At 45.7% G+C, this 27,071-nt stretch overlaps 1 protein-coding gene across 2 annotated transcripts; it reads right to left on the bottom strand.

Moving 5' to 3' along the window:
• Positions 1 to 23: 23 nt before the first annotated feature.
• On the bottom strand, positions 24 to 21,542 carry LOC118415108 (glutenin, high molecular weight subunit DX5-like). Of its 2 annotated transcripts, none has more exons than XM_035819467.1 (3): positions 21,272 to 21,542; positions 631 to 1,006; positions 24 to 302 (listed from the first exon to the last, which is right to left on the bottom strand). In XM_035819467.1, the coding sequence occupies exons 2-3, from the start codon at positions 998 to 1,000 to the stop codon at positions 55 to 57; spliced, it is 618 nt and encodes a 205-aa protein (XP_035675360.1). In that variant the 5' UTR covers positions 1,001 to 1,006; positions 21,272 to 21,542; the 3' UTR covers positions 24 to 54. The 2 variants fall into 2 exon arrangements, with proteins under 2 accessions (XP_035675360.1, XP_035675361.1); XM_035819468.1 differs by lacking the exon at positions 21,272 to 21,542 and adding an exon at positions 7,221 to 7,365.
• Between the last annotated feature and the right edge of the window lie 5,529 nt (positions 21,543 to 27,071).

Below are 27,071 nucleotides of genomic sequence, written 5' to 3'. Positions count from 1 at the left end.
ACTCTGGCTCCTTTTAGTGCTGGACTCACTGAGAGCTGAAGAGAAAAACGGGTTTTAGCGAAGCCCCATAGGCAGGGTTATTTCGTCATCACCTCTTTTGCCTGGACTCTGCCGTTTCCCCGGACTCTGCCGCTTCCCCGGACTCTGCCGTTTCCCCGGACTCTGCCGTTTCCCCGGACTCTGCCGTTTCCCCGGACTCTGGCGTTTGTCTGTACTCTGGAGTAAGAAACTGTCCGTCAGAAGTTGTCCCAACTCCGCACCCCCGTGTGTGAAGGGCGGTGACGTCTCTTCCTGGTTCATGACTGGAGCAGAAGGGAAGGAAGGCAGTTTTAGTCATGTGATTCCTACAGAGCTGTCATATACACATATTACCAAGGTACTAAAAGGCTGCACAAACAAAACGTCGCTGCTCTGGCCCAAAGGGGCATCAACAGTGATGAAAACCGTGGCAGTCTGATTGGTCCTCCCTAGAAATCTAAACGATTACTGGTTGTGATACAGTGTACACGGGACGTGTCTGTGTGTGTGTGTGTGGGGGGGGGGGGGGGGTGGCAGGAATTAGTGAAAGAGCTTCGCAGCGGTTGCGATTAGGAAGACTTTGGAAAAGCATGTATAACCCTCGATTCGTACCTTCCATGTCTGCGTCATACAAAGCCAGAGCCCCCAGTACGCGGGCCATGTCTTCCAACAAAGCACGTTCCCAGGGTTCCCGTGTCGTGCCCGAGTCTCGTTCCCGCGGGGCTTCTGTGTCTGGCCATGGAGCCAGTGGGCCGGGTTCGGCTCCGTGGGCAGGTTCGGCTCCGTGGGCCAGCGGGCCGGGTTCGGCTCCGTGGGCAGGTTCGGCTCCGTGGGCCAGCGGGCCGGGTTCGGCTCCGTGGGCAGGTTCGGCTCCGTGGGCAGGTTCGGCTCCGTGGGCAGGTTCGGCTCCGTGGGCAGGTTCGGCTCCGTGGGCCAGGCGGATGGCTGTCAGGAGGAGCAGGATGCACAGGTGGGCCGCCATCAGGGGCTGCAGGGAACACAGAATATCATGTAGTAAATAAGCAATAAAGTTGTCGAATTGGCGCATGCAAAGCTCCTTCGAATTATTGTACGGAAGCCCGTGTAATGCGAAGAGAAACGCCTGCATCGAACGGCCCACGCATGACATTCCACTCGGTACATCTATACGACTCAATCAGCGCGCTGATGGCATCCAGAGATGGCCCAAACAACATGTAACACCCCGTTCATACTAGGATTCGCGTATCCGGATATATCCTGATTCGTGGTGAATCCGGATTCGCGAACCCTGGTATGAACGGTCCGAATCCGGATCTTTATGGGATATATCCGGATACGCCGAATCCACATCTAGAGGTGGATTTATCCGGATTCGCTGCGGGGTGAACCCTGGTATGAACGCAATAGGATTCACGTATCCGGATTCACTGTCGGATCTGACGTCAAACTTAACTCTTAAGTAGCGTTTGCTTGGTGTAGCATGGTAAGGATGAGGCAACGGGCTGCGTAGTAGGTGTTCGCACCTGGCAGGTACGAACTCCTGTTCTAAAGAACATTCTAGAACGGTCAGTTAAGAATAAAGATCATTTTCAAGTTTTCTAGTAAGGTGTGAAGACGTGTACTTGTAGCCGTGCAAACACTCCTTCATTTTGGTTGCATTTCTTTACTTTTCTACTGTTCATTTCGGGCGTTGGCATCATCTACCTGCGTGACGCAGCTCGTTTACCATGCTACACCAAAGCAAACGCTACTTAAGAGTTAAGTTTGACTTCGCCAAGCAGCATCAGATGGTGTAATTAGGATATATCCGGATCTTATTTTGGACACGAATAATCATATCCGGATTCGTTGACCCTAGTATGAACGCAAATGGATATATCCTGATTTACACCGTATCCGGATATATCCCGATACGCGAATCCTAGTATGAACGGGGCCTAAGACTGGTCAAACGACCAGGTCCCCGACAGAACATTCCTCTATCAAAAAGTGTTGTAATCAGGGATTCTGACGTTGGAACTGCTACTGTTACGATCTTTGTTTGTAGACATCAGATTTTCTGAACTTCTGGGGCATTTCCCTTTTATTATGTTGTGGCTGCAACATAAAAATACAGCACGGTGCATTCCGCACCACCCTCTGTCCCAGTCGGGCTGGTAACTTTGTAAGTTTAACTCGTGCATAGTTTCATCTCAATGTTTCTATGTTTTTGGTGACACGGTAGACGACCTGTACTCGGCCATTGGGCACACGAACGTACAGTAACGTTTTTTTCGTTAATTCGTTTATGCGCACACAGAACAGGCCGAATGTGTCAGGTCATGCATGGATACCATGTCAATCATGACATCATCTAAAATCGTTTTTGAAGTATTTGAAGTCGGTCTCGCATACAACATTAGAGCAGGACAGTTTCTAATCAATAGCAGTAAAAGAAACCTTTCAGCTTGCTTGATTTGAATGGAGACTACATAAGACAATGTTGTAGTTATTGTACTAAATTAAAAAGCATTGCGCTCGTCTTGTTTAGATACGACAAGGCTTCCAGTCCCTATGGCATAGCGCAGGTTCGTATCGAGCGCTAGCGTTGCAGCTGCAGATGGCGTGAGATGTTATTAAACAATCCCGTCATGCGATCATCACGGACAACATCAACATCGCAACAACCAAGAGACTGAGCCGGTGGCGTTCATCACGATGAGGTCTGGGATATCACCTTGTAAGGAAACGCAGACAAAGTCACCCCAGGCGCACCCAAGCCACCAAAGTCACCCCAGGCGCACCCAAGCCACCAAAGTCACCCCAGGCGCACCCAAGCCACCAAAGTCACCCCAGGCGCACCCAAGCCACCAAAGTCACCCCAGGCGCACCAGACCAGGGATATCACCTTGTAAGGAAACGCAGGCAAAGTCACCCCAGGCGCACCCAAGCCACGGAGACGTTTGCTGTAGGGGTGGTGCTGGGGTAGGAAAATCAGATTCTCTCAACAACATTGAAACTTTTTGATTTCCCTTCGAAGCTAAATTTCAGAGCGCACGAATCAAAATGTAACATTAGCTCCCGCACCCCAACAACAGGAGCTAATTGACTCATTGAAATCAATTCTGTCTCGACTTTGTCTTACTTTTGTTACCGGTTGCCTTGTACTACTATCTAAGATTTGTCTCCATCAACTCAGTGTATAAAACCTATTCTTCAGCAATTCTGATGTCTATCATTATTGAACCTTCATAGAAAAAATCGAAATGCAGTATCTATCCACTTACACCACCCGTCGGGTGTTATGATGGATCTCACTAAAGATGTTTCGTAAGGATGCGAATAAAACTGCAAATATCACTAAAGATGTTCCGTAAGGATGCGAATAAAACTGCAAATATCACCAGATTGATGCCCAGACAACAGACATAACTCCCAGGCAAGTCAGCGCAGATCAAGTTGCAAATCTGTTAAAGAATACACAAGTTACAGATTCCATGCAGCACGTTGATTTGAGAAGAACCTCTAACGAATCATGCGAGAACTTTTTACAACCAATGCAATCTTTTATGTATTTACCCTTTTTTTCATTATGGGAATTTTCAAATCTAACGGAAAAAATACTCACGAACCTCTGGCATGCCAGACCAGGAGTATCCTCAAAATCATTATCAAAGGAACGCAGTGCGTGGTCAGTACATATCGTCAGTAAAAGATACATTTCTCGGTTATCAAACTGCAACAGCACAATACAATATCGTAGTTACTCCTTGTGCTCGGCACGTTTGGTTCCCAGGTCTCCAGTCCCCGCAGAGCGCTGCAGGTGGCGTGAGATGTTACTAAACAATCCTGACAGAGCGCTGCAGGTGGCGTGAGATGTTACTAAACAATCCTGACATCATCTCGGAAAATATCAAAGTCAACATTGCAACGGCCATGGGGCAGTCCGACGGAGTCGAAGTAGTTGCATTCATAAGGCTAGGTTCAGCGTGTGACCGCATTGTCAGACAACATAGACAAAAGGGTCTCAGCCGCATCGAACCCTCAAGCTTAGCTACTATAAGGACGATACCTGGGTAGGCAAAGTCAAAGAGTGACAGAAATTCTGTTTGGCCAATAATTTTTTTTTTTCCTTAGTGGCTGAAATGAAACGAGCGGACAAATCAAAGGGCAATAGCAGTTTTCAGTCACCAGGAGCGCCCGTCAGGCTCCATCAGTGGTAGCCTGGAGTCCAGCCTTGTTTGCTTCGGCCCGCTCCAAACAGGTAGCCACTGTCGGGAGCAGACCATAGCCAGCCAGGCTGGACTCCCGGCTAAATCCTTAATCAGCGGTTTGAGAAGGCTTCATGTTGGGTTTACTTTGGACACCGTAACGGAGGTGCGAGCAGAAATGCCGCGGATATCAGCGGGCTGGAGGAAGCAGTGTACATAACTCTTACTCTGACTGAGACTGTCCTTAGTGTACATAACTCTGACTGAGACTGTCCTTAGTGTACATAACTCTGACTGAGACTGTCCTTAGTGTACATAACTCTTACTGTGACTGAGACTGTCCTTAGTGTACATAACTCTTACTGTGACTGAGACTGTCCTTAGTGTACATAACTCTTACTCTGACTGAGACTGTCCTTAGTGTACATAACTCTGACTGAGACTGTCCTTAGTGTACACAACTCTTACTCTGACTGAGACTGTCCTTAGTGTACATAACTCTTACTCTGACTGAGACTGTCCTTAGTGTACATAACTCTTACTCTGACTGAGACTGTCCTTAGTGTACACAACTCTTACTCTGACTGTCCTTAGTGTACATAACTCTTACTCTGACTGAGACTGTCCTTAGTGTACATAACTCTTACTCTGACTGTCCTTCGTGTACATAACTCTTACTCTGACTGTCCTTCGTGTACATAACTCTTACTCTGACTGGACTGGACTGTCCTTAGTGCACATAACTCTTACTCTGACTGAGACTGTCCTTAGTGTACATAACTCTGACTGAGACTGTCCTTAGTGTACATAACTCTTACTCTGACTGAGACTGTCCTTAGTGTACACAACTCTTACTCTGACTGAGACTGTCCTTAGTGTACATAACTCTTACTCTGACTGAGACTGTCCTTCGTGTACATAACTCTTACTCTGACTGAGACTGTCCTTAGTGTACATAACTCTTACTCTGACTGAGACTGTCCTTAGTGTACATAACTCTGACTGAGACTGTCCTTAGTGTACATAACTCTTACTCTGACTGAGACTGTCCTTAGTGTACATAACTCTTACTCTGACTGAGACTGTCCTTAGTGTACATAACTCTGACTGAGACTGTCCTTAGTGTACATAACTCTTACTCTGACTGAGACTGTCCATAGTGTACATAACTCTTTCTCTGACTGAGACTGTCCTTAGTGTACATAACTCTTACTCTGACTGAGACTGTCCTTAGTGTACATAACTCTTACTCGAGACTGTCCTTAGTGTACATAACTCTTACTCTGACTGAGACTGTCCTTAGTGTACATAACTCTGACTGAGACTGTCCTTAGTGTACATAACTCTGACTGAGACTGTCCTTAGTGTACATAACTCTTACTCTGACTGAGACTGTCCTTAGTGTACATAACTCTTACTCTGACTGAGTCCATACTCAGTGTATATAAGACGGTCTGCATGGGGGGGGGGGGTGTCTTGGTAACGGTTAACTGTGAATTCTGGAGGCCCGGTAACGCTTAACGGTGAATTCAGGAGGCCCGGTAACGCTTAACGGTGAATTCAGGAGGGGTTACAAAGCACAATTGTAACATTGACGCGCATTCCTATTTCTACAACGCTAGATTTACGCTAGATTTATAATAGCGTATCTCAATGGGTGAAAATCGTTGACTAATGACATTGTGAGAAGGAAAAGGTGCCAAGAACCCGAGTGAATGACAGGGACAATGTCCGCTGCGTCAATGACACCTGGGGACAGTGTTCTCGCTACAGAGGCGGCGACAGCAAGTTTCTTATGGGGTGGGGGGAGGCCTATTGCTGACAAAATTTTCAGCACATGGAGCGCCGAAGGCGCGACGCATCCTACTAAGAGGGGGTCCGGGGCCATGCTCCCCCCGGGAAATTTTTTAAATCACGACCCTATGAAATGCTATTTCCTGCGTTTTGGGGCAAATTTCTCCGACGCTGGCTTAATGGCATTTTTCATCAGAATAACACATGGTTATATAGCTTTGACCTCCACCCCCGACATATTTTTGACCATTTCAGCTCGGAAGGCACGAAACGTTACAAAATAAGTCCGGGGAAATTTCAAAATCTGGACCGTCTGAGGCGCCACTTCCTGCATTTTGAAGGACAAAAATTTGCTGGCAGAGGAAGCTAAATCAAATGACATTAAGGTTTTATTAAAGAGAAAAGTCTTTTGGTGCGACGAACCACGCCCCAACATATTTTCGCCATGTCGTCGTGAGCGCCAAAGGCGCAAGCCGAACCGAAGGGAGGTCCGGAGAAACCTCATTTTATGCATCCGAGGAGTACATTTTACCTGGAAACTAAGCTAAATTTAACACTAAAATCTGTATGAGTGAATAGGTTTTTGAGGGCGACGCTTTCGCAACATATTTTTACCATGTCCAGTGCCGAAGGCCGGGAGACCGGGAAATGTTTGGAATCTGGACCCTTTGAAACGTCATTTCCCGCATTTTCAGGGACTCCATCTGGCATTTGACTTCGTGACTTGCTACGAAGAATTTCTTGGTAACGCTTAACGGGGAATTCGGGATAACAAATAACGATTAACGTTGAATTAAAACGACCAATAACGCTTCACGAAGAATATACCGATAACGATTAACGTTGAACTAAAACGGGTCGGTAACGATTAACGGTGAATTAAAATGGCTCGTAACGCTTAACGGAAAAAGGCATGCAGGCCCTCTATATAACTCTCACTGAGACTGTACTCAGTGTACATAACTCTCACTGAGACTGTACTCAGTGTACATAACTCAGGACAACTCAAGTCAGGCCGCACATCTGTTAAAGTATGCATTATAGTAGCCACACAGGAGGAAATGCTCTGACTTGACTTAAGTAAATCTACGGCAAGTAGGACAACCTAAGGAGCCATGTTAGATGATTGCAATGTCAGCATTAAAACCGCGGCATACACGACAATCCCGCCGCATTACCTACTAACACCCTCCATGATTCCCCACATTACGCCGAACCTTTCCGCACCAGACCTACCTTAAGGCACGTACTCTTCACGCCGAAGACGCTGTCGGGCCGGCTGAGCCAGTCTATAACTGAGAACTCTTCATTTCCTCTCTTTTATACACTTTCCGCGGATCAGCGCGTCAAAGCCAACCTTTTGGGGCAATTGAAAGGTCCAGAGCGACACAAACATGAGGTTCCGTTTTAAGCCTTTAATGGCCGTAACTGGATTGGAAAGGAATAAGCGTTAAGCCTGTATTAGATCGCGCTAAAGGTCAGTAACGTAGGCACGCGCGCCCGCTTCCTGCCTCCACACCTTTTAACGCAATACTTACCGCCGCATGAAAAATTCATGGTCGCGGCGAGCTAACACGGGCGCGTCAAACTTTTGTCAAGTCTCAGGTAAAAATACACGCAGCCACCTTCGGAGCTTCCTTTGATTAAATGCCACCTTTTTTCTGTTTCCTGAACGTGGCAGTAACTTTTACCTTTTACCGGCAGTAACGTTTACCTTTTACCGGCAGTAACTTTTACCTTTTAACGGCAGTAACTTTTACCTTTTACCGGCAGTAACTTTTACCTTTTACCGGCAGTAACTTTTACCTTTTACCGGCAGTAACTTTTACCTTTTACCGGCAGTAACTTTTACCTTTTACCGGCAGTAACTTTTGCCTTTTACCGGCAGTAACTTTTACCGCCAACCGAAGGCAGTCGTCAAACACTGTCTGCCTGAGATATGTCAGTTCAGTTCAGTTCATCCTCATATTCATAAGAGGTGCCACTTAAGTACATTACAGGTACAGGTACACTGGTATAGGTACAGGTACAGGTACAGGTGCAGGTACAGGTGCAGGAACAGGTACATGTACAGGTGTAGGTACAGGTACAGGTGCAGGTACAGGTACATGTACAGGTACAGGTGTAGGTACAGGTCCAAATTCGGACTTGTTTAAACCATTATCATCGCCAAACTTGTCCGAATCCGGCCTTGCATGGGGCATTATGATACCATCGCATCCGGACTAAACTAGTACCAAATCATATGACTGATGAACAACTAGTTTATACCAATCTGAAACAAGAACAAAAGCCAAGATTTTATTTCAAATTTCATCCAAAAATGCAAATTTTGTAGAAAAAGCAGGTTGCAAAATTATTCAACCCCCTTGTGATAGGCTATCGTCCTGCCTGCAGTAGGTAGTTGCAGCTAAGGGGTGCTGCACACAGACCTAAAGACACATCCTTGCAGGGGGTTGAATACTTTTGCAAACTGCTTTTTCTAGGAAATTTGCATATTTGGATGAACTATGCAATAAAATCTTGACTATTGCTCTCGTAATGAATTGTAATAAAGTAGGTGTTCACAAGTCATATGATTTGGTACTAGTTTGCAGTTGTAATGTTTCTTATCTTGCCAAAATAGGAAACATGTGAAGGGGGTTGAATAATTTTGCATGCAACTGTATCTTCGCCAAGAAGAGTATGTTTGCGGTTATTTCATAGAGTGAAAGGCGAGGAAGGCCCGTCAAAACAGGACAGCAAACCGTATAGACTTGCCACACTCGATTATGAGTGGCTGTCCATCGGAGTGATGGGTATAAAACTCTATGTGTAGCTCGACAGCATATAACGTTAATTCGAGAAATTGTGAATGGAACTTTATGAGTTTTTCTACGGTACTGCAATCAGCTTTGTATTTTTTGTGCGCTTGTTTGTGGACAGCATAACTCAAGAAGCTGCTGGAGAATCTTCACGATATTTGACTGGTGTTTGGCGGTTGTAAAGAGAAAAGTCAAGTGCGAAAATGGTTTACCTGGCTCTTACCTACGGTGTTGTACGTACGTTTCTCTGTGAACATGATAACTCGAGATGTTGCGGATGGATTTCCATGGTATTTATTTTTAGTACATGGGTAGGGGTGGCAAAAAGAAATACATGAATGATACCTTAAAGTCTGGAACAAAGGCATGATTATTTGGCGAAGAGATGTGTTCGTAAGTTTTAGAGTAGCGTACGACTGCGTACGTAGCGTACGTCAGGCTGGTGGTTACGTGCTGGTTCTATGACGTGTTCATTGTTACACTTTGTTTGCACGTCTGTCTCCTGGGCCTACTTCTGAAGGAAATGGATCAATCCCGGGATCAATGCCTCTTTTCGCGCTATCGCTGACAACAACAGCGTCCCCGTCAGAGGGGTGTGTGCGAAGTCAAAGCATTGGCGTTGTCTACAACTCTCTACCCACATATGTGTCAAACTGTCAAACAACAAGATTTACACAGGAGACCGTTTCTTAGATCGAAGCGCCTGTAAAGTTCGGCATACGTGCTGTTTACTGAGCTTTGATTTCGTTTGATTTATTTGAATCTCCTTGTTTGGATCTCCAGGCAGCTTCGCCCGGTGCGTGGTAAGATGTTAAATCCTCAGTCAGTGCGCACATCGGATTTGGGTGAGTGTATATATAACATTCTAAAACAGTTTTCATGATGTTTCAAAGACCTTCACGCGTGTTCTTTCGTCTTGGCCGTTTGGTGACGAGATTCTCAGTGCCAAACTTTCCCCGGATAGAAGAGTTTTGATATAACTTTAAAGCATTGGACTCGATCGACAGAAATCATATGTTAGGAATTCTCCCACACTACGGCGTTACTTAACAATGGGGAGTCCCCATCACCCACCTCCAAACCACACCACAGTTTCGTCAGGTTGGTGACAGGCAACGGAGAACAAAGTTCTGTGCACAGCCGCGTGTTTTATTCAGGACCGACGTTTCGGTGACCGTCTGTAACAGAACTATCCAACATTAGAATTGCCCGGAGGAAGGTAAGAACTGGCTGCGGTCCTGACCGAAAGACTTGGTCGTGCTTCCTTATCCTACAACTCCTGCCGGTGAGGCCAGTGATTACCTAAAGCGGCACATTGCCCAATCTTCATCCATGGTGTACTGCAGTAGAAGCCAGCGAAGTGGTATCATTACCTTCTTAGCAAGCGCAGTGACTGCCAGCCCACGGCCAGTGCTCGGCAGAACTCAGCTACTCAGAACTTTCTCAGCAAGAACTTCCATGGACGCAAGTCCCTCTTTCTTCCTCCATGATCCAATAATCCACCTCTCAGGGAGCTGTTCCACGCGGAAAGCTTCATTCCCGGAACTAAATGTTTCCCGGAACTACATCTTTATGGAACATGCTTCCCGTGATTGCTTCCCTCTTGGAAACGTTCCCTGAAACCTGTCATGTCATATGTGAACAAGCGTCTGACATCACAATATAACACTGTAAACCAAAACATTTGGATCGCTCTTATAGACGTGTCTGGTGATGTATCTGACGTAAATAAAAAACAACAGCAGACAACTGCCTGCCATCCTAGAGTGTGCGATGTGCGCACGGGGCTGGCCGAGCTGTGCGCTTTCAGCACCCTCCAAGCTGAGCCGCGATACCAACTCTTTCACGTGTTTTATGGCTTTCTACTGAGAACCGTACGCTTTTTTTCTTCTCCTGCGGCGATTGCGTAACCAAACCTCTGTTGGAGAATATTCATTCTTCCCCAGACGGATAGCTGAGATAAGTGTCAGAAGAATGAGGTTTGCTGGAAACTGTGTCAGAAATAGCAGGCTTCATCTGACCTCCCATCTGTACGGAGGCTCTGAGAAGGACTGATACAGACCTACAAATTGACGGCTTAGGGAAGGCTTCTGGTGCATTCAGGCGAAATCTGTGGTTGTTAGAGAAAAGTGACTTTCTGTTTGTCCCCGGAAACATCCTGACGCAAGAATAGTAAGGTGGATCCTGCTCGTTAGGGGCAGAGTTAGTCCCGAGCGAGCTCAGGACCGTATGCGTTAGCTGTGTGTATTTATAAGTGTCACAATTCATTGGAAATCTTTATACACATAGCAAAAAAAACAGGGACACACAGCAAAAAAACACATAAACATACATGGGGGAGAAGAAAGAGACAGAACCGTACCGACAGCGGAGTTCTAGATCTGTGGGACAGGCGTAAAGCCCTGCAGACGTCTTGCTGGCCTTGTTGCTAACAGAGCGGACGAAAAAGACTGTGATGATGAAAGCTTTGATGCCATTTATTGATCGTTTACTTTGAAGCCAGAAGCTCGCACAATTGGAAGCAAATGACCAGCTTTGGAGTCCTGGTACAAAAAGTCTTGCAATTACATGTAAGAAGGAGTATTAATTGATTATGAGAACGTTCGCAGCGAACGGACCGAAATTTCAGGAATATTTTTGTAAGATTAAAGCTTGTTTGTATGATCGATAACGCCATTACGAAGCTCGTCTGATCTGTGGTTTCTCTGATGTAATTACTGCAAATCTGAAGGGTCAGTCCGCGGACATCACAACACGACAGGAAACCATATAAAACCTGCATGAGGGGATAATTATGTAAATAATGCAGACTACGTGGCGAGAAACTCTGATAGATTGGGCAACATCACTACACTTGTCATGACGGATTTTTCAAAGGCATTCGACCGGATCGATCATAACATTGCTATTTCCAAATTACTACAGCTTGGTGCACGACCATGTCTGACACCTTGGATAGCTAACTTTCTGCTCAACCGCCGTCAACGCGTCAGGTATCGACATGAGCTCTCTACGTGGCAGACGCTGTCCTGTTCAGTACCTCAGGGAACACTACTTGGGCCCATTATTTTCCTGGCTGTGTTCGATGACGCTGTTAGAGAGTCTCCCCTTAGTGAGTGGAAATTTGTTGACGACCTGTCGTTGGCAGAGACGCGACAACATGATGCGCCATCTATCATGCAGGAAGAGCTCAATGACTTTGATCAGTGGGCCAGTCAAAACCGCATGCTGTTGAATGCAGACAAGTGCAAGGTTATGATTTTCTCACTTATGAAGCTTCCGCCTGCCCCTCCAGTTCTCAAAATCAATGACACTCCGCTGGAGATCGTGGTAGTCTCGTGTCTTTTGGGAATATGGTTACAGTCAAACTTAAAACGGGATACGCATGTATAACAAATGATCTCCAAAGCCAACGGAAGACTCTTCATGGTTAGAAGTCTGAAAAAGTTCAACATTACGGTGGATGATTGGCTCCAAGTATCCATATCCTATGTCAGACCAGTAGTAGAATACTGCGTGCCTGTATGGCATCCCGGACTCACCAAGGAACACACTGCACGGTTGGAAAGAATCCAGAAGAGAGCTCTCCGTACCATCTTGGGTGGACAGTACACGTTCTACGAAGCTGCACTGGAGCGCGCCGGCCTTCAAACACTGCAACAAAGACGCGAGGACTTATGCAGAAAATTCGCAATGAAACTGGGCCCAGACATGCTCCCACAGAAGACAGGTCAGCTCCATGGACGAAACACCATAAACTCTAACAAACTCAGAGTGGTTAAATGTAGAACAAATAGATACAGGGACTCCCCTATACCCTACTTGGTCCGACTTCTCAACGACGATGTAAAGTAATTAGTACGGCTTCAAGAGCAATATATTTCCTATTTGTGTGATACGATACTTTTGCTATCAGGAAATGACGTTTATAGCTATAGCTAATTGACAGATAGCAGAGATATATTTATAATTGATTTTATCTGTAACGACAGAATTTCAAAACTGCAGTTTACTCGTTTCCTCCACATTTAGTACTGTACGTTCAATTCGAAGTGTTTGTTTTTGAGATTTATGTATAATGTTAAATGATTGTTATTGTGATCCCTGTAAGAAGATACGCAATTCAGCCTTTGGCTGCCAGGTATCCTCAATTTTCAAATAAACCAATAAACCAATCATCATTAAATACCGGTTTATTTATGAGAAGTACTAAGGCTAAGAAGACACCGACGGCATGCGCCCACCGACGGCATGCGCCCACCGACGGCATGCGCCCACCGACGGCATGCGCCCACCGACGGCATGCGCCCACCGACGGCATGCGCCCACCGACGGCATGCGCCCACCGACGGCATGCGCCCACCGACGGCATGCGCCCACCGACGGCATGCGCCCACCGACGGCATGCGCCCACCGACGGCATGCGCCCACCGACGCCATGCGCCCACCGACGGCATGCGCCCACCGACGGCATGCGCCCATCGGAAAACAAGCCCCTCGAATCGATCTTTGGATTTTACCTTAATAATTTCCAAGTTGCATCATTAAGTTTATGTATTTTGTATTATAGTCTACAATATCATTGTCCTTACGTAGTTCCAGAGTCTGCATAGACTGCAGGGCTCTAAAAAGCTAGAATTTTTTTTCCGTCAGCCAACTCCCATTGTCGCGAAACCACGAAAACACTATTCCAGGAGTTAGAGACACTGAACTGAGACCTTGAAAACAGGTTTTTAATGAGATTATCGTATGCGAAAGGGCGCCGACACACATTGTCAACAATCATAACAATAGCAAAACAAACAGTGTGTCGCTTTTACGGCCGTGGACAGCGTAACCAAGCCGCCTGTAGCTTCCACCAAGGATTTTTGTCCGTCAAAGTTGACGGATCGGTTTTAAAATTTTTCTGTCACACGCAGCAAAGTTCCGTCAATTGACGGAAAAACGGACGCTGGCTAGAGCCCTGATAGACTGACTGCCAGCACTAGTACCTACGGCTACCTCCAACGTTCTGCCTTTACCTTCATGTGCAGACTGTTGTCTGGCACAGGCCCCAGTATTGTATCTGTATCTGTAACGTTGTCACTTGTGTATTTTAAGTCCAGGAAGACTAGCATTGAAATATGTTTGTATCTCTCTGCAAATGGATGAAAATAAAGCCTCAAATGGGAATGTTTGAGTAATATTTCTGTAACTTTGTGATATGTGTAAAATTGAAACCAGGGAAGGAAAACCCTGCACAGAAACCCAGGGATGACACCCCTGCACAGAAGTCCTAGGGAAGAAACCCTAGCACAAAAAATCCAGGGGGGATAAAACACCCCTGTAAAAAAAGTCCTAGGAAGCAAACCCTAGCCAAAAAAAGCCAGTGGGAATGGCCCCTGCAACAATATGTAAATGTGTTATAGTATATAGTACTGCATATGTCGATGGTGGAGTAGATAGTAAGACACTAGTGTGTAAAATATGGTAAGGGAATGCTCGTGTAAATATTCTATAATGATTGTGTTTAGTTTTAAGTGATTATCTTTGAATGTTTTGTAATTTATAACTTGTGAATAAAATGTGAGAAAAAAAAGCCTCAAAGCCTCAGTGGAGGAAACTTATCACAGCCTTATGTCCCACATGGGACGAAGAGCATAAGTAAGTACTAAGTAAGTAGCAGACTCTGCCTTACGCAAGAGAACATTCAAAACCTTCTAAGAGATATCTCCCCGATCCCGCGGATCTGCTAACGCCAAAGATAGCTCGCAAGCCGACCCACTTTACCTTAAATATAGCAACACTTTTGTGCGAAACGTGGCTTGATATTTCCCGGATAGGTCATGTTTGCTGGGTGTGGAGGATGAAGCCAGCCGGAGAATTTTTGAAACATATGAAACCGAAATGTGCCGCTCCTGTACTTAAACTTACAAATGGACACGGACGAGTCAGAAAGTAACTGATACAGGTGGTTTTGTAGCGAGATTATTTTTATACCCAACAAAACCAGTATAATGTACACTAGCATAGCATATAGTCATAGAATGTAGTTCCTAGCACCTTTGTATTTTCCTTATTTTACATGTTGTTTGTACCTGCAATTAGCCCTCGGGCAAGAACTTGCAATAAACATATCTATTTTTTAATCAAATGAGTTGAAATTTGGCACAAAAGTGAATGCGCATATCCTCTCGAGAATGAAATTAGTTGTTGATCACATTTTCGCTTGGACGTCCGTCGAAGCAAACAGCAGTACAAGAGAGGTTCAATTGACACGAAATAAAGGATTTCAACGACCCAGTTTGTATGTATTGTGGGAGAATAGAACTGCACATGCTACTCTCCAGTCAGAGGTTAGGCTCCGGCTGGGTTTTTACGCGTTTTCATCGGGCTTTCAAAATTTATTTTGTACCGTTTTCTTCATGTCTCCGGCCGCAAAATGCACATCTGTACAAGCCGATGCTTAATTCCATCCCTGGACTCAAATGAGTTTTAATTTTTAGATGCTGAAGTGGAGTGAAGTGTGAGTAGAATTCTGAGTCGTCAAGATTCTGAAGATGCGCGGTCGGATAAAAAGAAAAACTGTAGACTATTTTTCCGTGATCTACAAAGCTTCTATGGTCGAATAATCTTAATCATCTAATATTGATGTCATCATTCTTCCTTTTGGTTAATGGAAAAGTAGTCTTTAAAACGTTTAATCACCTGATGACATGTTTAGCTGAGGCCAACTGTATCTGATATCATAACTCACTCCATCCTAGCAGCGGTAAAACAGAACCAACGGGAGTTCAGGCATGAAACGTGCATCCTGTAGAAGCAGTAATCTTCTACATTTTAGCCTTTTCCCTTCACCAAAGAGAAACAGCGACAATACGCACATCTGGGAAGAAACGCGAAACCTGTCACTTCACAAATGCTAGAAATAGCAAGAATAGATGCAACATTTCTGGTATAAACCATGAAGTTGTTTATCTACATCTACCTGCTTCACATAATTTCATGTTATAGTAAAAAAAAACTACGAATATTTTAAACGTTTTCATCTATGGTTACCACGCTCACTAACCATTTGGTATTTTGACCAATGGTTACGTACAGGTCCAGCTAACCCATGGTTACAGGTCCAGCTAACCCATGGTTACAGGTCCAGCTAACCCATGGTTACAGGCACAGCTAACCCATGGTTACAGGTCCAGCTAACCCATGGTTACAGGTCCAGCTAACCCATGGATACAGGTCCAGCTAACCCATGGTTACAGGTCCAGCTAACCCATGGATACAGGTCCAGCTAACCCATGGATACAGGCCCAGCTAACCCATGGTTACAGGTCCAGCTAACCCATGGTTACAGGTCCAGGTACCCCATGAGTACAGGTCCAGCTAACCCATGGTTACAGGCCCAGCTAACCCATGGTTACAGGTCCAGCTAACCCATGGATACAGGTCCAGCTAACCCATGGATACAGGCCCAGCTAACCCATGGTTACAGGTCCAGCTAACCCATGGTTACAGGTCCAGCTAACCCATGGTTACAGGACCAGCTAACCCATGGTTACAGGTCCAGCTAGCCCATAGTTACAGGTTCAGCTAACCCATGGTTACAGGCCCAGCTAACCCATAGTTACAGGTCCAGCTAACCCATGGTTACAGGTCCAGCTAACCCATGGTTACAGGCCCAGCTAACCCATGGTTACAGGTCCAGCTAACCCATGAGTACAGGTCCAGCTAACCCATGATTACAGGTCCAGCTAACCCATGGTTACAGGTCCAGCTAACCCATGGTTACAGGCACAGCTAACCCATGAGTACAGGTCCAGCTAACCCATGGTTACAGGCACAGCTAACCCATGAGTACATGGTAGCCCGTCCTGTGACTCTGAGTGACTGGTGGTAGTAATACACACGGCAGTTATATCTCTGAAGTGCGTTGTTAAACACTGGTCTGTAGTAGTAGTAGTAGTAATACACACGGGAACTGTGCTATATCTCTGAAGTGCGTTGTTAAACACTGGTCTGTAGTAGTAGTAGTAGTAGTAATACACACGGGAACTGTGCTATATCTCTGAAGTGCGTTGTTAAACACTGGTCTGTAGTAGTAGTGGTAGTAATACACACGGGAACTGTGCTATATCTCTGAAGTGCGTTGTTAAACACTGGTCTGTAGTAGTAGTAGTAGTAATACACACGGGAACTGTGCTATATCTCTGAAGTGCGTTGTTAAACACTGGTCTGTAGTAGTAGTAGTAGTAATACACACGGGAACTGTGCTATATCTCTGAAGTGCGTTGTTAAACACTAGTCTGTAGTAGTAGTAGTAGTAGTAATACACACGGGAACTGTGCTATATCTCTGAAGTGCGCTGTTAAACACTAGTCTGTAGTAGTAGTAGTAGTACACACGGGAACTGTGCTATATCTCTGAAGTGCGCTGTTAAACACTGGTCTGTAGTAGTAGTAGTAATACACACGGGAACTGTGCTATATCTCTGAAGTGCGCTGTTAAACACTGGTCTGTAGTAGTAGTAGTAGTAATACACACGGGGACTGTGCTATATCTCTGAAGTGCGCTGTTAAACACTAGTCTGTAGTAGTAGTAGTAGTAGTAATACACACGGGAACTGTGCTATATCTCTGAAGTGCGCTGTTAAACACTGGTCAGTAGTAGTAGTAGTAGTAATACACGCGGGAACTGTGCTATATCTCCGAAGTGCGCTGTTAAACACTGGTCTGTAGTAGTAGTAGTAGTAGTAATACACGCGGGAACTGTGCTATATCTCTGAAGTGCGCTGTTAAACACTAGTCTGTAGTAGTAGTAGTAGTAATACACGCGGGAACTGTGCTATATCTCTGAAGTGCGCTGTTAAACACTAGTCTGTAGTAGTAGTAGTAGTAATACACGCGGGAACTGTGCTATATCTCTGAAGTGCGCTGTTAAACACTAGTCTGTAGTAGTAGTAGTAGTAATACACGCGGGAACTGTGCTATATCTCTGAAGTGCGCTGTTAAACACTAGTCTGTAGTAGTAGTAGTAGTAATACACGCGGGAACTGTGCTATATCTCTGAAGTGCGCTGTTAAACACTGGTCTGTAGTAGTAGTAGTAGTAATACACGCGGGAACTGTGCTATATCTCTGAAGTGCGCTGTTAAACACTGGTCTGTAGTAGTAGTAGTAGTAGTAGTAGTAGTAGTAATACACACGGGAACTGTGCTATATCTCTGAAGTGCGCTGTTAAACACTAGTCTGTAGAAGTAGTAATACCCGCGGGAACTGTGCTATATCTCTGAAGTGCGCTGTTAAACACTGGTTTGACAGACTCAATCCCGGCTCCAGAAGAACCAATATCAAATATCAACATGTGCGTCTGGCCCGGAGCAGGTCTCGGTTTGCAGAAGGATCTCTGCAAAGGGCAAGGCGCGATGTCGGATTTTCGCTGAGAAGGCAAACATCCAGGTGCGAGGTTTGGAGACGAACTTGATGCATGTGGGAAGAGCCATAAATCCAAAACCGAGACGTTCAGCTAAATAAATACAACCGATTCTAATCCATGTCGTTACCATGGCTACTGACGTCACCACGCCTGGCCGGGACATCTACTAGTCCAAGAGTTGTGTGGTTTTGGAATCTGGTGTCATGAAATTGTACCAGACGGTTGGACTGTGGAAATGCACCAGTGGGCCCCCGAGGGGCCTGGGGGATACGAAACTCTCAGGACTATTTGATACTGGGAAATCCATGCAGACCACTTCTATAGGCATTAAACCAACTCGATGGAAGGTGGAAATGATCATACTGAGAGATAGGTTTAGTACTGAACACTGGTTTTGCAAATTTTATAGGCAAACCTGCAAAGTACGTTTTCTACCCAAATCCTATATGAGCAGCAAATGCCGGTAGTTTTTCCGATATGCTATCAACATATGCACTACTAAGGGGATACCTAAAAATACATTTGGGGTAAAACAGCTATTAAAGGAAGCTCACAGAGAACTACAGCACGCAGTGGAGAGCATTGTGGAGTATAGACCACTGCAGCTGTACAACTCCATAAGTAAGGCAGCCCCGTGGCATAGAGACGGTGGGTTGTTATCTACTGTGTCTGAGGCACAGTATCGGGAGGTGGAGCCCAACCCTCTCCTTCCACCGTCTTCCAGTCAGGTAGCCACTTTAACACCTGGTTGGAGTGAGAAAAGTCGTGTAAAGTACTTCTCCCAAGGGCACAAGATCGGCAGGACATCTGGCTTCTGGGCAATGACAATTCAAAAACATTCCCCTGTACCCAGCGAGCTCGTACCGACACTACCGACACATTAGGGTGCTCTTCCGTTAACAGAAGCGTTAGTTCTGAACTCCGCACGGGAAAGCTAAATTCCTGTCTGAATATTCCGGCTCTGTGAGTAATAAGCGCAGAGCAGCGACAGGGGACTCGTTTCGCGGTTCGGAATGTTTCAGCCACAGACGCTAATCTGCTCCGACCACGGCGTTATTAAATCAAGGCAGACGTTCGTCATTCGGCGTCACTACTGTGTCATCGTTAGTGTCATCGTTAGTGCCATCGTTAGTGCCATCGTTAGTGTCACTGCTGTGTCATCGTTAGTGTCACCGTTAGTGTCATCGTTAGTCACAGGTAAGGGACCATGATGTTCCACATTTGGGCGGCACTGCTGTGTCATCGTTAGTGTCATTGTTCGTGATGGGTAGGGGGACGTGATGTTTCACATGTCTAAATATAAACATAATTCACTTTGTGTACTACAGTCAGTAGGACCAATCTGAGTAATGAGGCTGTTGTAACATGATTAACTGACCACCGTTTTCTACCCTTCCTGCCACTTCACTAACCGCTACTATATGTTGCAAAGTTACTTCCTAAACTGCCACTACACTCGCCGCTACTTTGTGTTACAAAGTTACTGCCACTTCACTAGCCGCTACTTTGTGTTACAAAGTTACTGCCACTTCACTAGCCGCTACTTTGTGTTACAAAGTAACTTCCTGTACTGCCACTACACTAGTGTCCGTGCCAGGTCAGTGTACCCAGTGATTACCTGCGGACACATGAATATCCATGCCCCGGACCATGAATATCCATGCCCCGGCCCGCTGGACACCTGATTTCCTAGTGGACACCAGGACGCACCAGGATTATAATGACAGATTATCCGCCGATCATCACTGGAAACGGTTCCTATGGAAACGGTTCCAATGGAAACGGTTCCGAATGGGGGCGTAACTTTATAACTTTATACATGCGTCATGGACATTTTTATTTCACACTTTATTTCTCCGGGCATGGAAAGAATCTGGAGCTAATAGCACGCCAGTAGCGCCAGGTTTATTCCGGATTGCAACCTGCGTATTGACAATAAACGTGACACGTGGTTTCTTGGCGTGGATTGGTGGTGTTTCCATGGTATCTGTATCTGTATCTGTATCTATATAGCCGGTATAACCGCCGTTCGGCGTAACACACCAGCTTCACAGGCACGCGGCGCGGCAGCAGCTGGTTATATTACACTGAACGATCCGTCACACCTAGCTTTTGCACATCTATCTGCAATCGTTCTTTAAAACTACCCAGAGAACAGGCCCCTACTGTACTTGGTGAGAACAAATTCCACTTTACGATAGTTCTGGGAAAGTACGAATTTTTGAACACATCAATCCTAGGTCGGCAACTCTTACTCTCCAAGCAGAGGTTGAGTCGCGTAGATATAGTAGTAGTCGGAAAAATTACACCGGCGCTCCTCTAATATTCAGACTACTACTATATATATCTACGCGACTCAACCTCCGCTTGGAGAGTAGGTAACTCTGGTATCTGAAGGCATGACTGTTTCTTGTTCTTTTTTGAGCTGGTAACCTTCACCCAACCGCGCATCACGACAGGCACCGCTGGCCCGTTTTACACTCGCGTTTTCCCTGTCGACTCCAAGTCACTGAGTCGAGCGCAAGTCGTCTCAAAAACGCGAGTCTGAACCCAGCCATGATTTCCTTCCGAGCAGTGATGCAGCTGCCCGAACACTGACACGACGGGGAAGTGGTACCGCTGCCGTGTGACGACTTAGGGGGCGGTAACATTTCATTTGTCGTGGTCGGAGCAGGCCGTGACAGGTTCGAAGTCAGCCTTTTCGCTACATCTGTATTTTGTATAAGTGCTCACACCCAACGCCAGCACTACCACAGAAACGGCATTAACATGTATCACCAACTGCTTCTTTTTGGTCTGGTGGAAAGAGACATATCTATAGTCAAATAAGCCCTAATCGTATATATGTCCTCAGGACTTAACAAATATAGGAGGGAACATGTTGAGGTACAATGATCTGTCGTTATAGTCCACGATGAACAGCCAAGAACAAGAATAGTCAAGTTCACCAGCATTCGCAATGGCACGCAGAATGAACTTAGCCGCCCGCCTCTGCACGGCCTCTAACAGGGACATGAGATATCGCGACAGCGGTGGCCCTACAGGGCTACAGTATACAAGTGTAACATACCTGTGGACAGCTTCCAGGCGAGGCTGTCGTCTCTCCGCTGTTCTGTAACCGCAGCGAGTTTTCCTTCAACCGGTCCCGTTAACCGTTCTACACCGCGTTGTATTTGGGTGATGAAGTAAAGTCCTTAAGTAGAGCGTTTTCTCTCCGCCACCTGTAGGTAGCAGTGCGATGCCGGTGATTTGATGTAGAGTGTCTCCGCCACCTGTATTTGTCCTGAAGCAAAGGGGTTAGCGGGACTGATGAGCGCGCGAGGACCGCGGGACTGACGGGGATAAGGGGGGACTGATGACCGCGGGGACCTGATTAGTCCCGGCGGCCGGACGTCACGCGCTGCCCGGACGTGCGGCGGTAATTGGCCGCCCTCGTTCCCGCGCCGTGAGCAGAATTAATGCGGAATTAATATCAAAATCTGTTTCATTTTCATTCGGTTACTCCGAGGCACGCCCGTGAGAGGTCGGGCATGGGGTAGGACGCGTTGCTTTATTGGTACGTCGTCAGCTAAAACAGTGGGACTCCGACGCACGAGAAAACCAAGGAGGACCCGTAATAAATCTGATGGGGGGGGGGGGGGGGCATAGATATGGGGGTTTGTTGGGATGTCTTGACGATATAATTTTATCTCTCCGGATATATAAACCATTGACAGTAAGCGCTAAAGTTTATAGGCCTTGGTGAACAGTACTGTACTAGTACTTAGATTTCCTTCAGTTCCGTCATCAGGCCCAAACCCGAGTCTAGCTGAGGACGGCGTCTGGTCGGAGAGTCAATGCTTCCTTTTGCTGCAAGTTCAGGTCTATTCTATGGTAATAATTCTAACTCTCACGCAAGTTCAGGTCTATTCTATGGTAATAATTCTAACTCTCACGCAAGTTCAGGGCTATTCTATGGTAATGATTCCAACTCTCACCGCTAAACTTTGTAACAAAGACTGATGGATGTCATGACCGCCCCTGCCCGGAGTACCGGGATGGGATGGATCACCTAATCCCCCGGACCACAGAATCCCTGCCCGGGCCGCGTCATCCCTGCCGGACCATTGTGGCGAGATTGATTAAGGTCTTACTTAATCTCGGCCGGTATTGAACGATCGGGCACCTTCTAACAGCCACGGCTTCATCTTGAAGTATCATGACGTCTGTAACACCCACAAATCTATCACTGAACCGCCAGACAATGGAAACAACCACTGATTGATCACCGGACGGTCCGAAACTCCGCTCGGGGGAACATTAATCATAGAACCGCCGGACGGTCCGGCACCTCCCGGGGACATTTGCCATCGGGCGGCCAACCAGCCGGACTTCCTGTAACGGACAGACTTAAAGCTTTCATCTTGATTAATTAAATATAAAGAATAAACAAACAAACAAACATACAAACAAAGGAACGCGAGAATGATGCACATGCTTTCTATTAGAAGCATAGCTTTGTGGAAGGCATTTATTCAAAAAAACATTCAATTTGCTAGATACATGGCTTTCAGCAAGCCCATAAAAGTGTGGTTTCTGTGGAAATCCGGCGATTGTTTTAAACTTGTGCAAACTTGCAAAGCCTTGGTGACTATGCAGACTGGACCAGAGATTACAGAGCTCTCGAAATGGACAGATCATTTCCTTAGAGCCATGGGTCGCTGTGTCTCTCAGTCCTCACACATATCCACCTTCAAACGACAGCTGTTAAAACACCTACACAACCGATTCACACACCTCTACGATACAGACACCCCATGTACCTGGATCTCGTTCTGCTCCTGTTCGACGTGCTTCGCAACGAGAGCACGTTAATCGTTTCAGTTCGTATTTAGTCATTGTGCATTTTGTATATAAGTTATATTTGTTTCCGATTATCACTGTATATGCCATTTTGTGATTCTTATTATTTAATTGCATATGTACTTGTATATAAGTTATCTTTTGCTTCCGATTATGTTTGTATATACCTTTGTTGATTATTATTATTCACTTGAATGTGTATTTTGTTTAGGGGAGACAACTTGCAGAGGTGGTATCACCTGTTTTGTCTCCCCACCATTTTCATATGGGAAGTACAATAAATAAATAAATAAAATAAATCTTGAGTTTTCAGGTTGCTCCAGGGTCTCGTCTCAACGGGTGTAACATGTACATCCATCCCAGCCTGTAACTGCATGTGTCTTCGGTGGCGGAGCTTAAAAAAGTTCAAACCTCTTGGCATGAACTGGATAAAAGTTATCACTTGTTGAACAATTCTTAAGCCTGATTATATGAGGGCGTTTCTCACAAAGTTTAAACCTTAAGATTTTCGTAAAAAAATGGCTAAAAAAAACTCGAGTGGACCAGTTTTGACCGTGATTATATGAGGGACTTTCCAGATGCAGAACACAGTGACTGATATGAGGGGCATATGTTCATAAGTTCAAACATTTTACTATGAGATCAGCGGTCACAATTTCGACACAAATGCGTAGTTTTTACCCCGTGAGGATTATAAGAATACACAATTTCCTAACGAGGGAACTGGCGTGGCGTCCACTTTGTACGTACATGTCAGATACGTGCAGGTAAGACGTACATATGTGACACGTGCAGGTAAGACATACATATGTGATACGTGCAGGTAAGACGTACATATGTGGCACGTGCAGGTAAGACGTACATGTGTGATACGTGCAGGTAAGACGTACATATGTGATACGTGCAGGTAAGACGTACATATGTGACACGTGCAGGTAAGACATACATATGTGATACGTGCAGGTAAGACGTACATATGTGACACGTGCAGGTAAGACGTACATGTGAGATACGTGCAGGTAAGACGTACATATGTGACACGTGCAGGTAAGACATACATATGTGATACGTGCAGGTAAGACGTACATATGTGACACGTGCAGGTAAGACATACATATGTGATACGTGCAGGTAAGACGTACATATGAGATACGTGCAGGTAAGACGTACATATGTGACACGTGCAGGTAAGACGTACATATGTGATACGTGCAGGTAAGACGTACATATGAGATACGTGCAGGTAAGACGTACATATGTGATACGTGCAGGTAAGACGTACATGTCAGATACGTGCAGGTAAGACGTACATGTGTGATACGTGCAGATGTTCATCTCTTAATCTGTTAAAGTTCGACCCTTTCAGCAGAAGGTCGGTGGTTAAGCGGAGTTCGCTCCAAGTGGACGTTTGATGGGTTTACATAAAGGCGCTAAATCTTCGGACTTGTAGTGTTCTTTATTTGGTTACTCGAAGTAAAAAATCTCTTCCTTTGTGGGTGTGACGAGTTGACTTCTCCCAGCCAATGACATCCCTCTAACGTGCACGGAGATCAGACGTCCAGGTAATATGATACGCCAATGACATCCCTCTAACGTCCACGGAGATTGGACGTCCAGGTAATATGATACGCCAGTAACATCCCTCCAACGTGCACGGAGATCAGACGTCCAGGTAATATGATACGCCAAATGGCAGTTACTCCAGCAACTGGGTTTTGGACGTTTCAGGCGATTTTTAACCGGGAATATTATGCCGGGAAAGGAAAATACACCGGAAAGCTTGTACGGGCTAGGCATATTCCCGGTTAAAAATCGCGAATCGACCTAACTGCCAAGCTTCCCAGAGAGGCCGGTGAAGGAGGCTAAGAGAAAACGACAGCCAAATAAGATACAAAACAAAGACATGGGGATAAAAATGAGTCCTCGGCAGGTCATACTTTCTGTGCAGGTGCCTCCTCCGGACCGGTCAGCTGTAATATCTGCCCCCCGCGCGGGGAAAGTAATTACAGATAATAAGTCTGAACGCAGGGACACGGTCTCACCGGGAAAATTACGCGCCTGTCAACAGGATTGATGGATGCGACAGGGACGTCAGTTGTGGGTGACGTCGCGTGATGACGCAGGCAACGTCACCTTATGACGTAGGTGACGTCAGAAATGTCCTGTAATTTCCGCTCCTAACGCTGCTCACTCACGGGCGGGCCAGCTTCAAAGCTTTGGGGATCAGTTACTGGCTAAACGGGACAGTTACAGCACTGACATTTTATTACAGAAACTACATGTGAGATATCCAGGTAGTAAGATACGCAAGGTTTTAGTCACTCAAGCTACCGGATAAAATTTGGAAACGGTCCCTTTCGTCATTGCCCAAACGGAAATCTGTATCTCACGTTTACCTGCATGCTTTCAAACTTGTTACCAGCTGCTGGTTTAAACGCTGGTAAATCCAGTCCTGAATTTCGCTGAGTCACTGGCAGAGGACTAGCTGAAACCTTGAGCCGTTTCCGGCCGATTCGGGAACTGTTGTTTCCCTTTGTAATTTTCTTAGCAGGATTACATAAAAGCCAGTCCTTAAGTCCCTGCTTCCGCATCACGTAGGTCTCATTAGTACTCAAAAGTGCAAACCTTTCAACATAATGTCAGTGCTTAAAACAAGCATAAGCGCAGCAGGGGACATTTCATAGTTTACTTGTATAAACGGACGCATCTTTGGCCACATTCTGAGACAACTTTCTTACATCACATATCTGTAGTTGGGGAGTTTAGGCCATCAGTGAAGACAGTAGAAGAACACGCCAAAAAGTAGTTACTCAAGCAACTGGATATGGTTTTGGAAACGGCCAGACGTTTCGGATAGAATTCACTATCCTTCGTCAGTGACACTGAAGTGACCTGGAAGAAACAGGTCTTTTATACTCTAACTATGAATGAAGACAATTTCAGATGTCCAATAGGAAAGGTTGTAAGACAATTCAGACTGAAGACAATTTGGATTCCAAAGGGAACAAAGGTGAAGCAAAGTCGAGATGAAGACAATTTGGATTTCAAGCGTTTCCAAAACCATATCCAGTTGCTTGAGTAACTACTTTTTGGCGTATCTTATTACCTGGATGTCTAACCTACATCGAAGTAGAAGAACACCACATCTGTAGCACTGGGTGCCTTCAGAACGGTCCATGTAGTTTCGCTTTTACTCTAACAAACATCTAGAATTGTGCTCTGTGGTTTAGTGCACAAATATCACAATTCTAGATGTTAGTCCATAATTCGATTGATCGGGTTGGTGAATCGATCCATGCATGTTTCTTCTCTTCACACATTTTGACAACATGTCTGCTGTCTTCATCAGTGTAAAGCGATGGGGACTACAATACAACATGTCTGCTGTCTTCATCAGTGTAAAGCAATGGGGACTGTAGTACAACATGTCTGCTGTCTTCATCAGTGTAAAGCGATGGGGACTGCAGTACAACATGTCTGCTGTCTTCATCAGTGTAAAGCGATGGGGACTACAATACAACATGTCTGCTGTCTTCATCAGTGTAAAGCGATGGGGACTGCAGTACAACATGTCTGCTGTCTTCATCAGTGTAAAGCGATGGGGACTGCAGTACAACATGCCTGCTGTCTTCATCAGTGTAAAGCGATGGGGACTGCAGTACAACATGCCTGCTGTCTTCATCAGTGTAAAGCGATGGGGACCGCAGTTCTATACGCGGTTTATTCCGCTCACCCTCAGCCAGGCTGTGTGTTACGGATCACCCCAAGGCCGATCTGAGCCACGGAGGGCTTTGACTGAGGGTGATGCGGAATGCACCGTATCTTATCAGTATTTATTCATGTTGTACCCACGTGACAAAATAAAGCAATGCGCTAGAAGTTGTGTTATTCGAATTTTCGACAATGGCGCACATGAAGTGTGTCCAATTTACTCTATGGCTGATAACCGTTATCACAGCCTGGGTAATAGCCCGGTCGGAAACACCGCATTGAACGTTACGAGGGGCGTGCAATAAGTAATGGTCCTG

Source organism: Branchiostoma floridae, chromosome 5 (assembly GCF_000003815.2).
Source record: "Branchiostoma floridae strain S238N-H82 chromosome 5, Bfl_VNyyK, whole genome shotgun sequence".
NCBI classification, from domain to species: domain Eukaryota; kingdom Metazoa; phylum Chordata; class Leptocardii; order Amphioxiformes; family Branchiostomatidae; genus Branchiostoma; species Branchiostoma floridae.
Note: the sequence above shows the minus strand (reverse complement) of the source record. Positions and strands in the feature narration are given on the sequence as shown.

Excerpts from the sequence above, each read along its gene's own strand:
- LOC118415108 (XM_035819467.1), bottom strand. The coding sequence starts at position 1,000 with ATGGCGGCCCACCTGTGCATCCTGCTCCTCCTGACAGCCATCCGCCTG. Across the intron at positions 303-630 it reads GTATGACGCAGACATGGAAG|TCATGAACCAGGAAGAGACG; the intron begins GTACGAATCGAG and ends CTTCTGCTCCAG.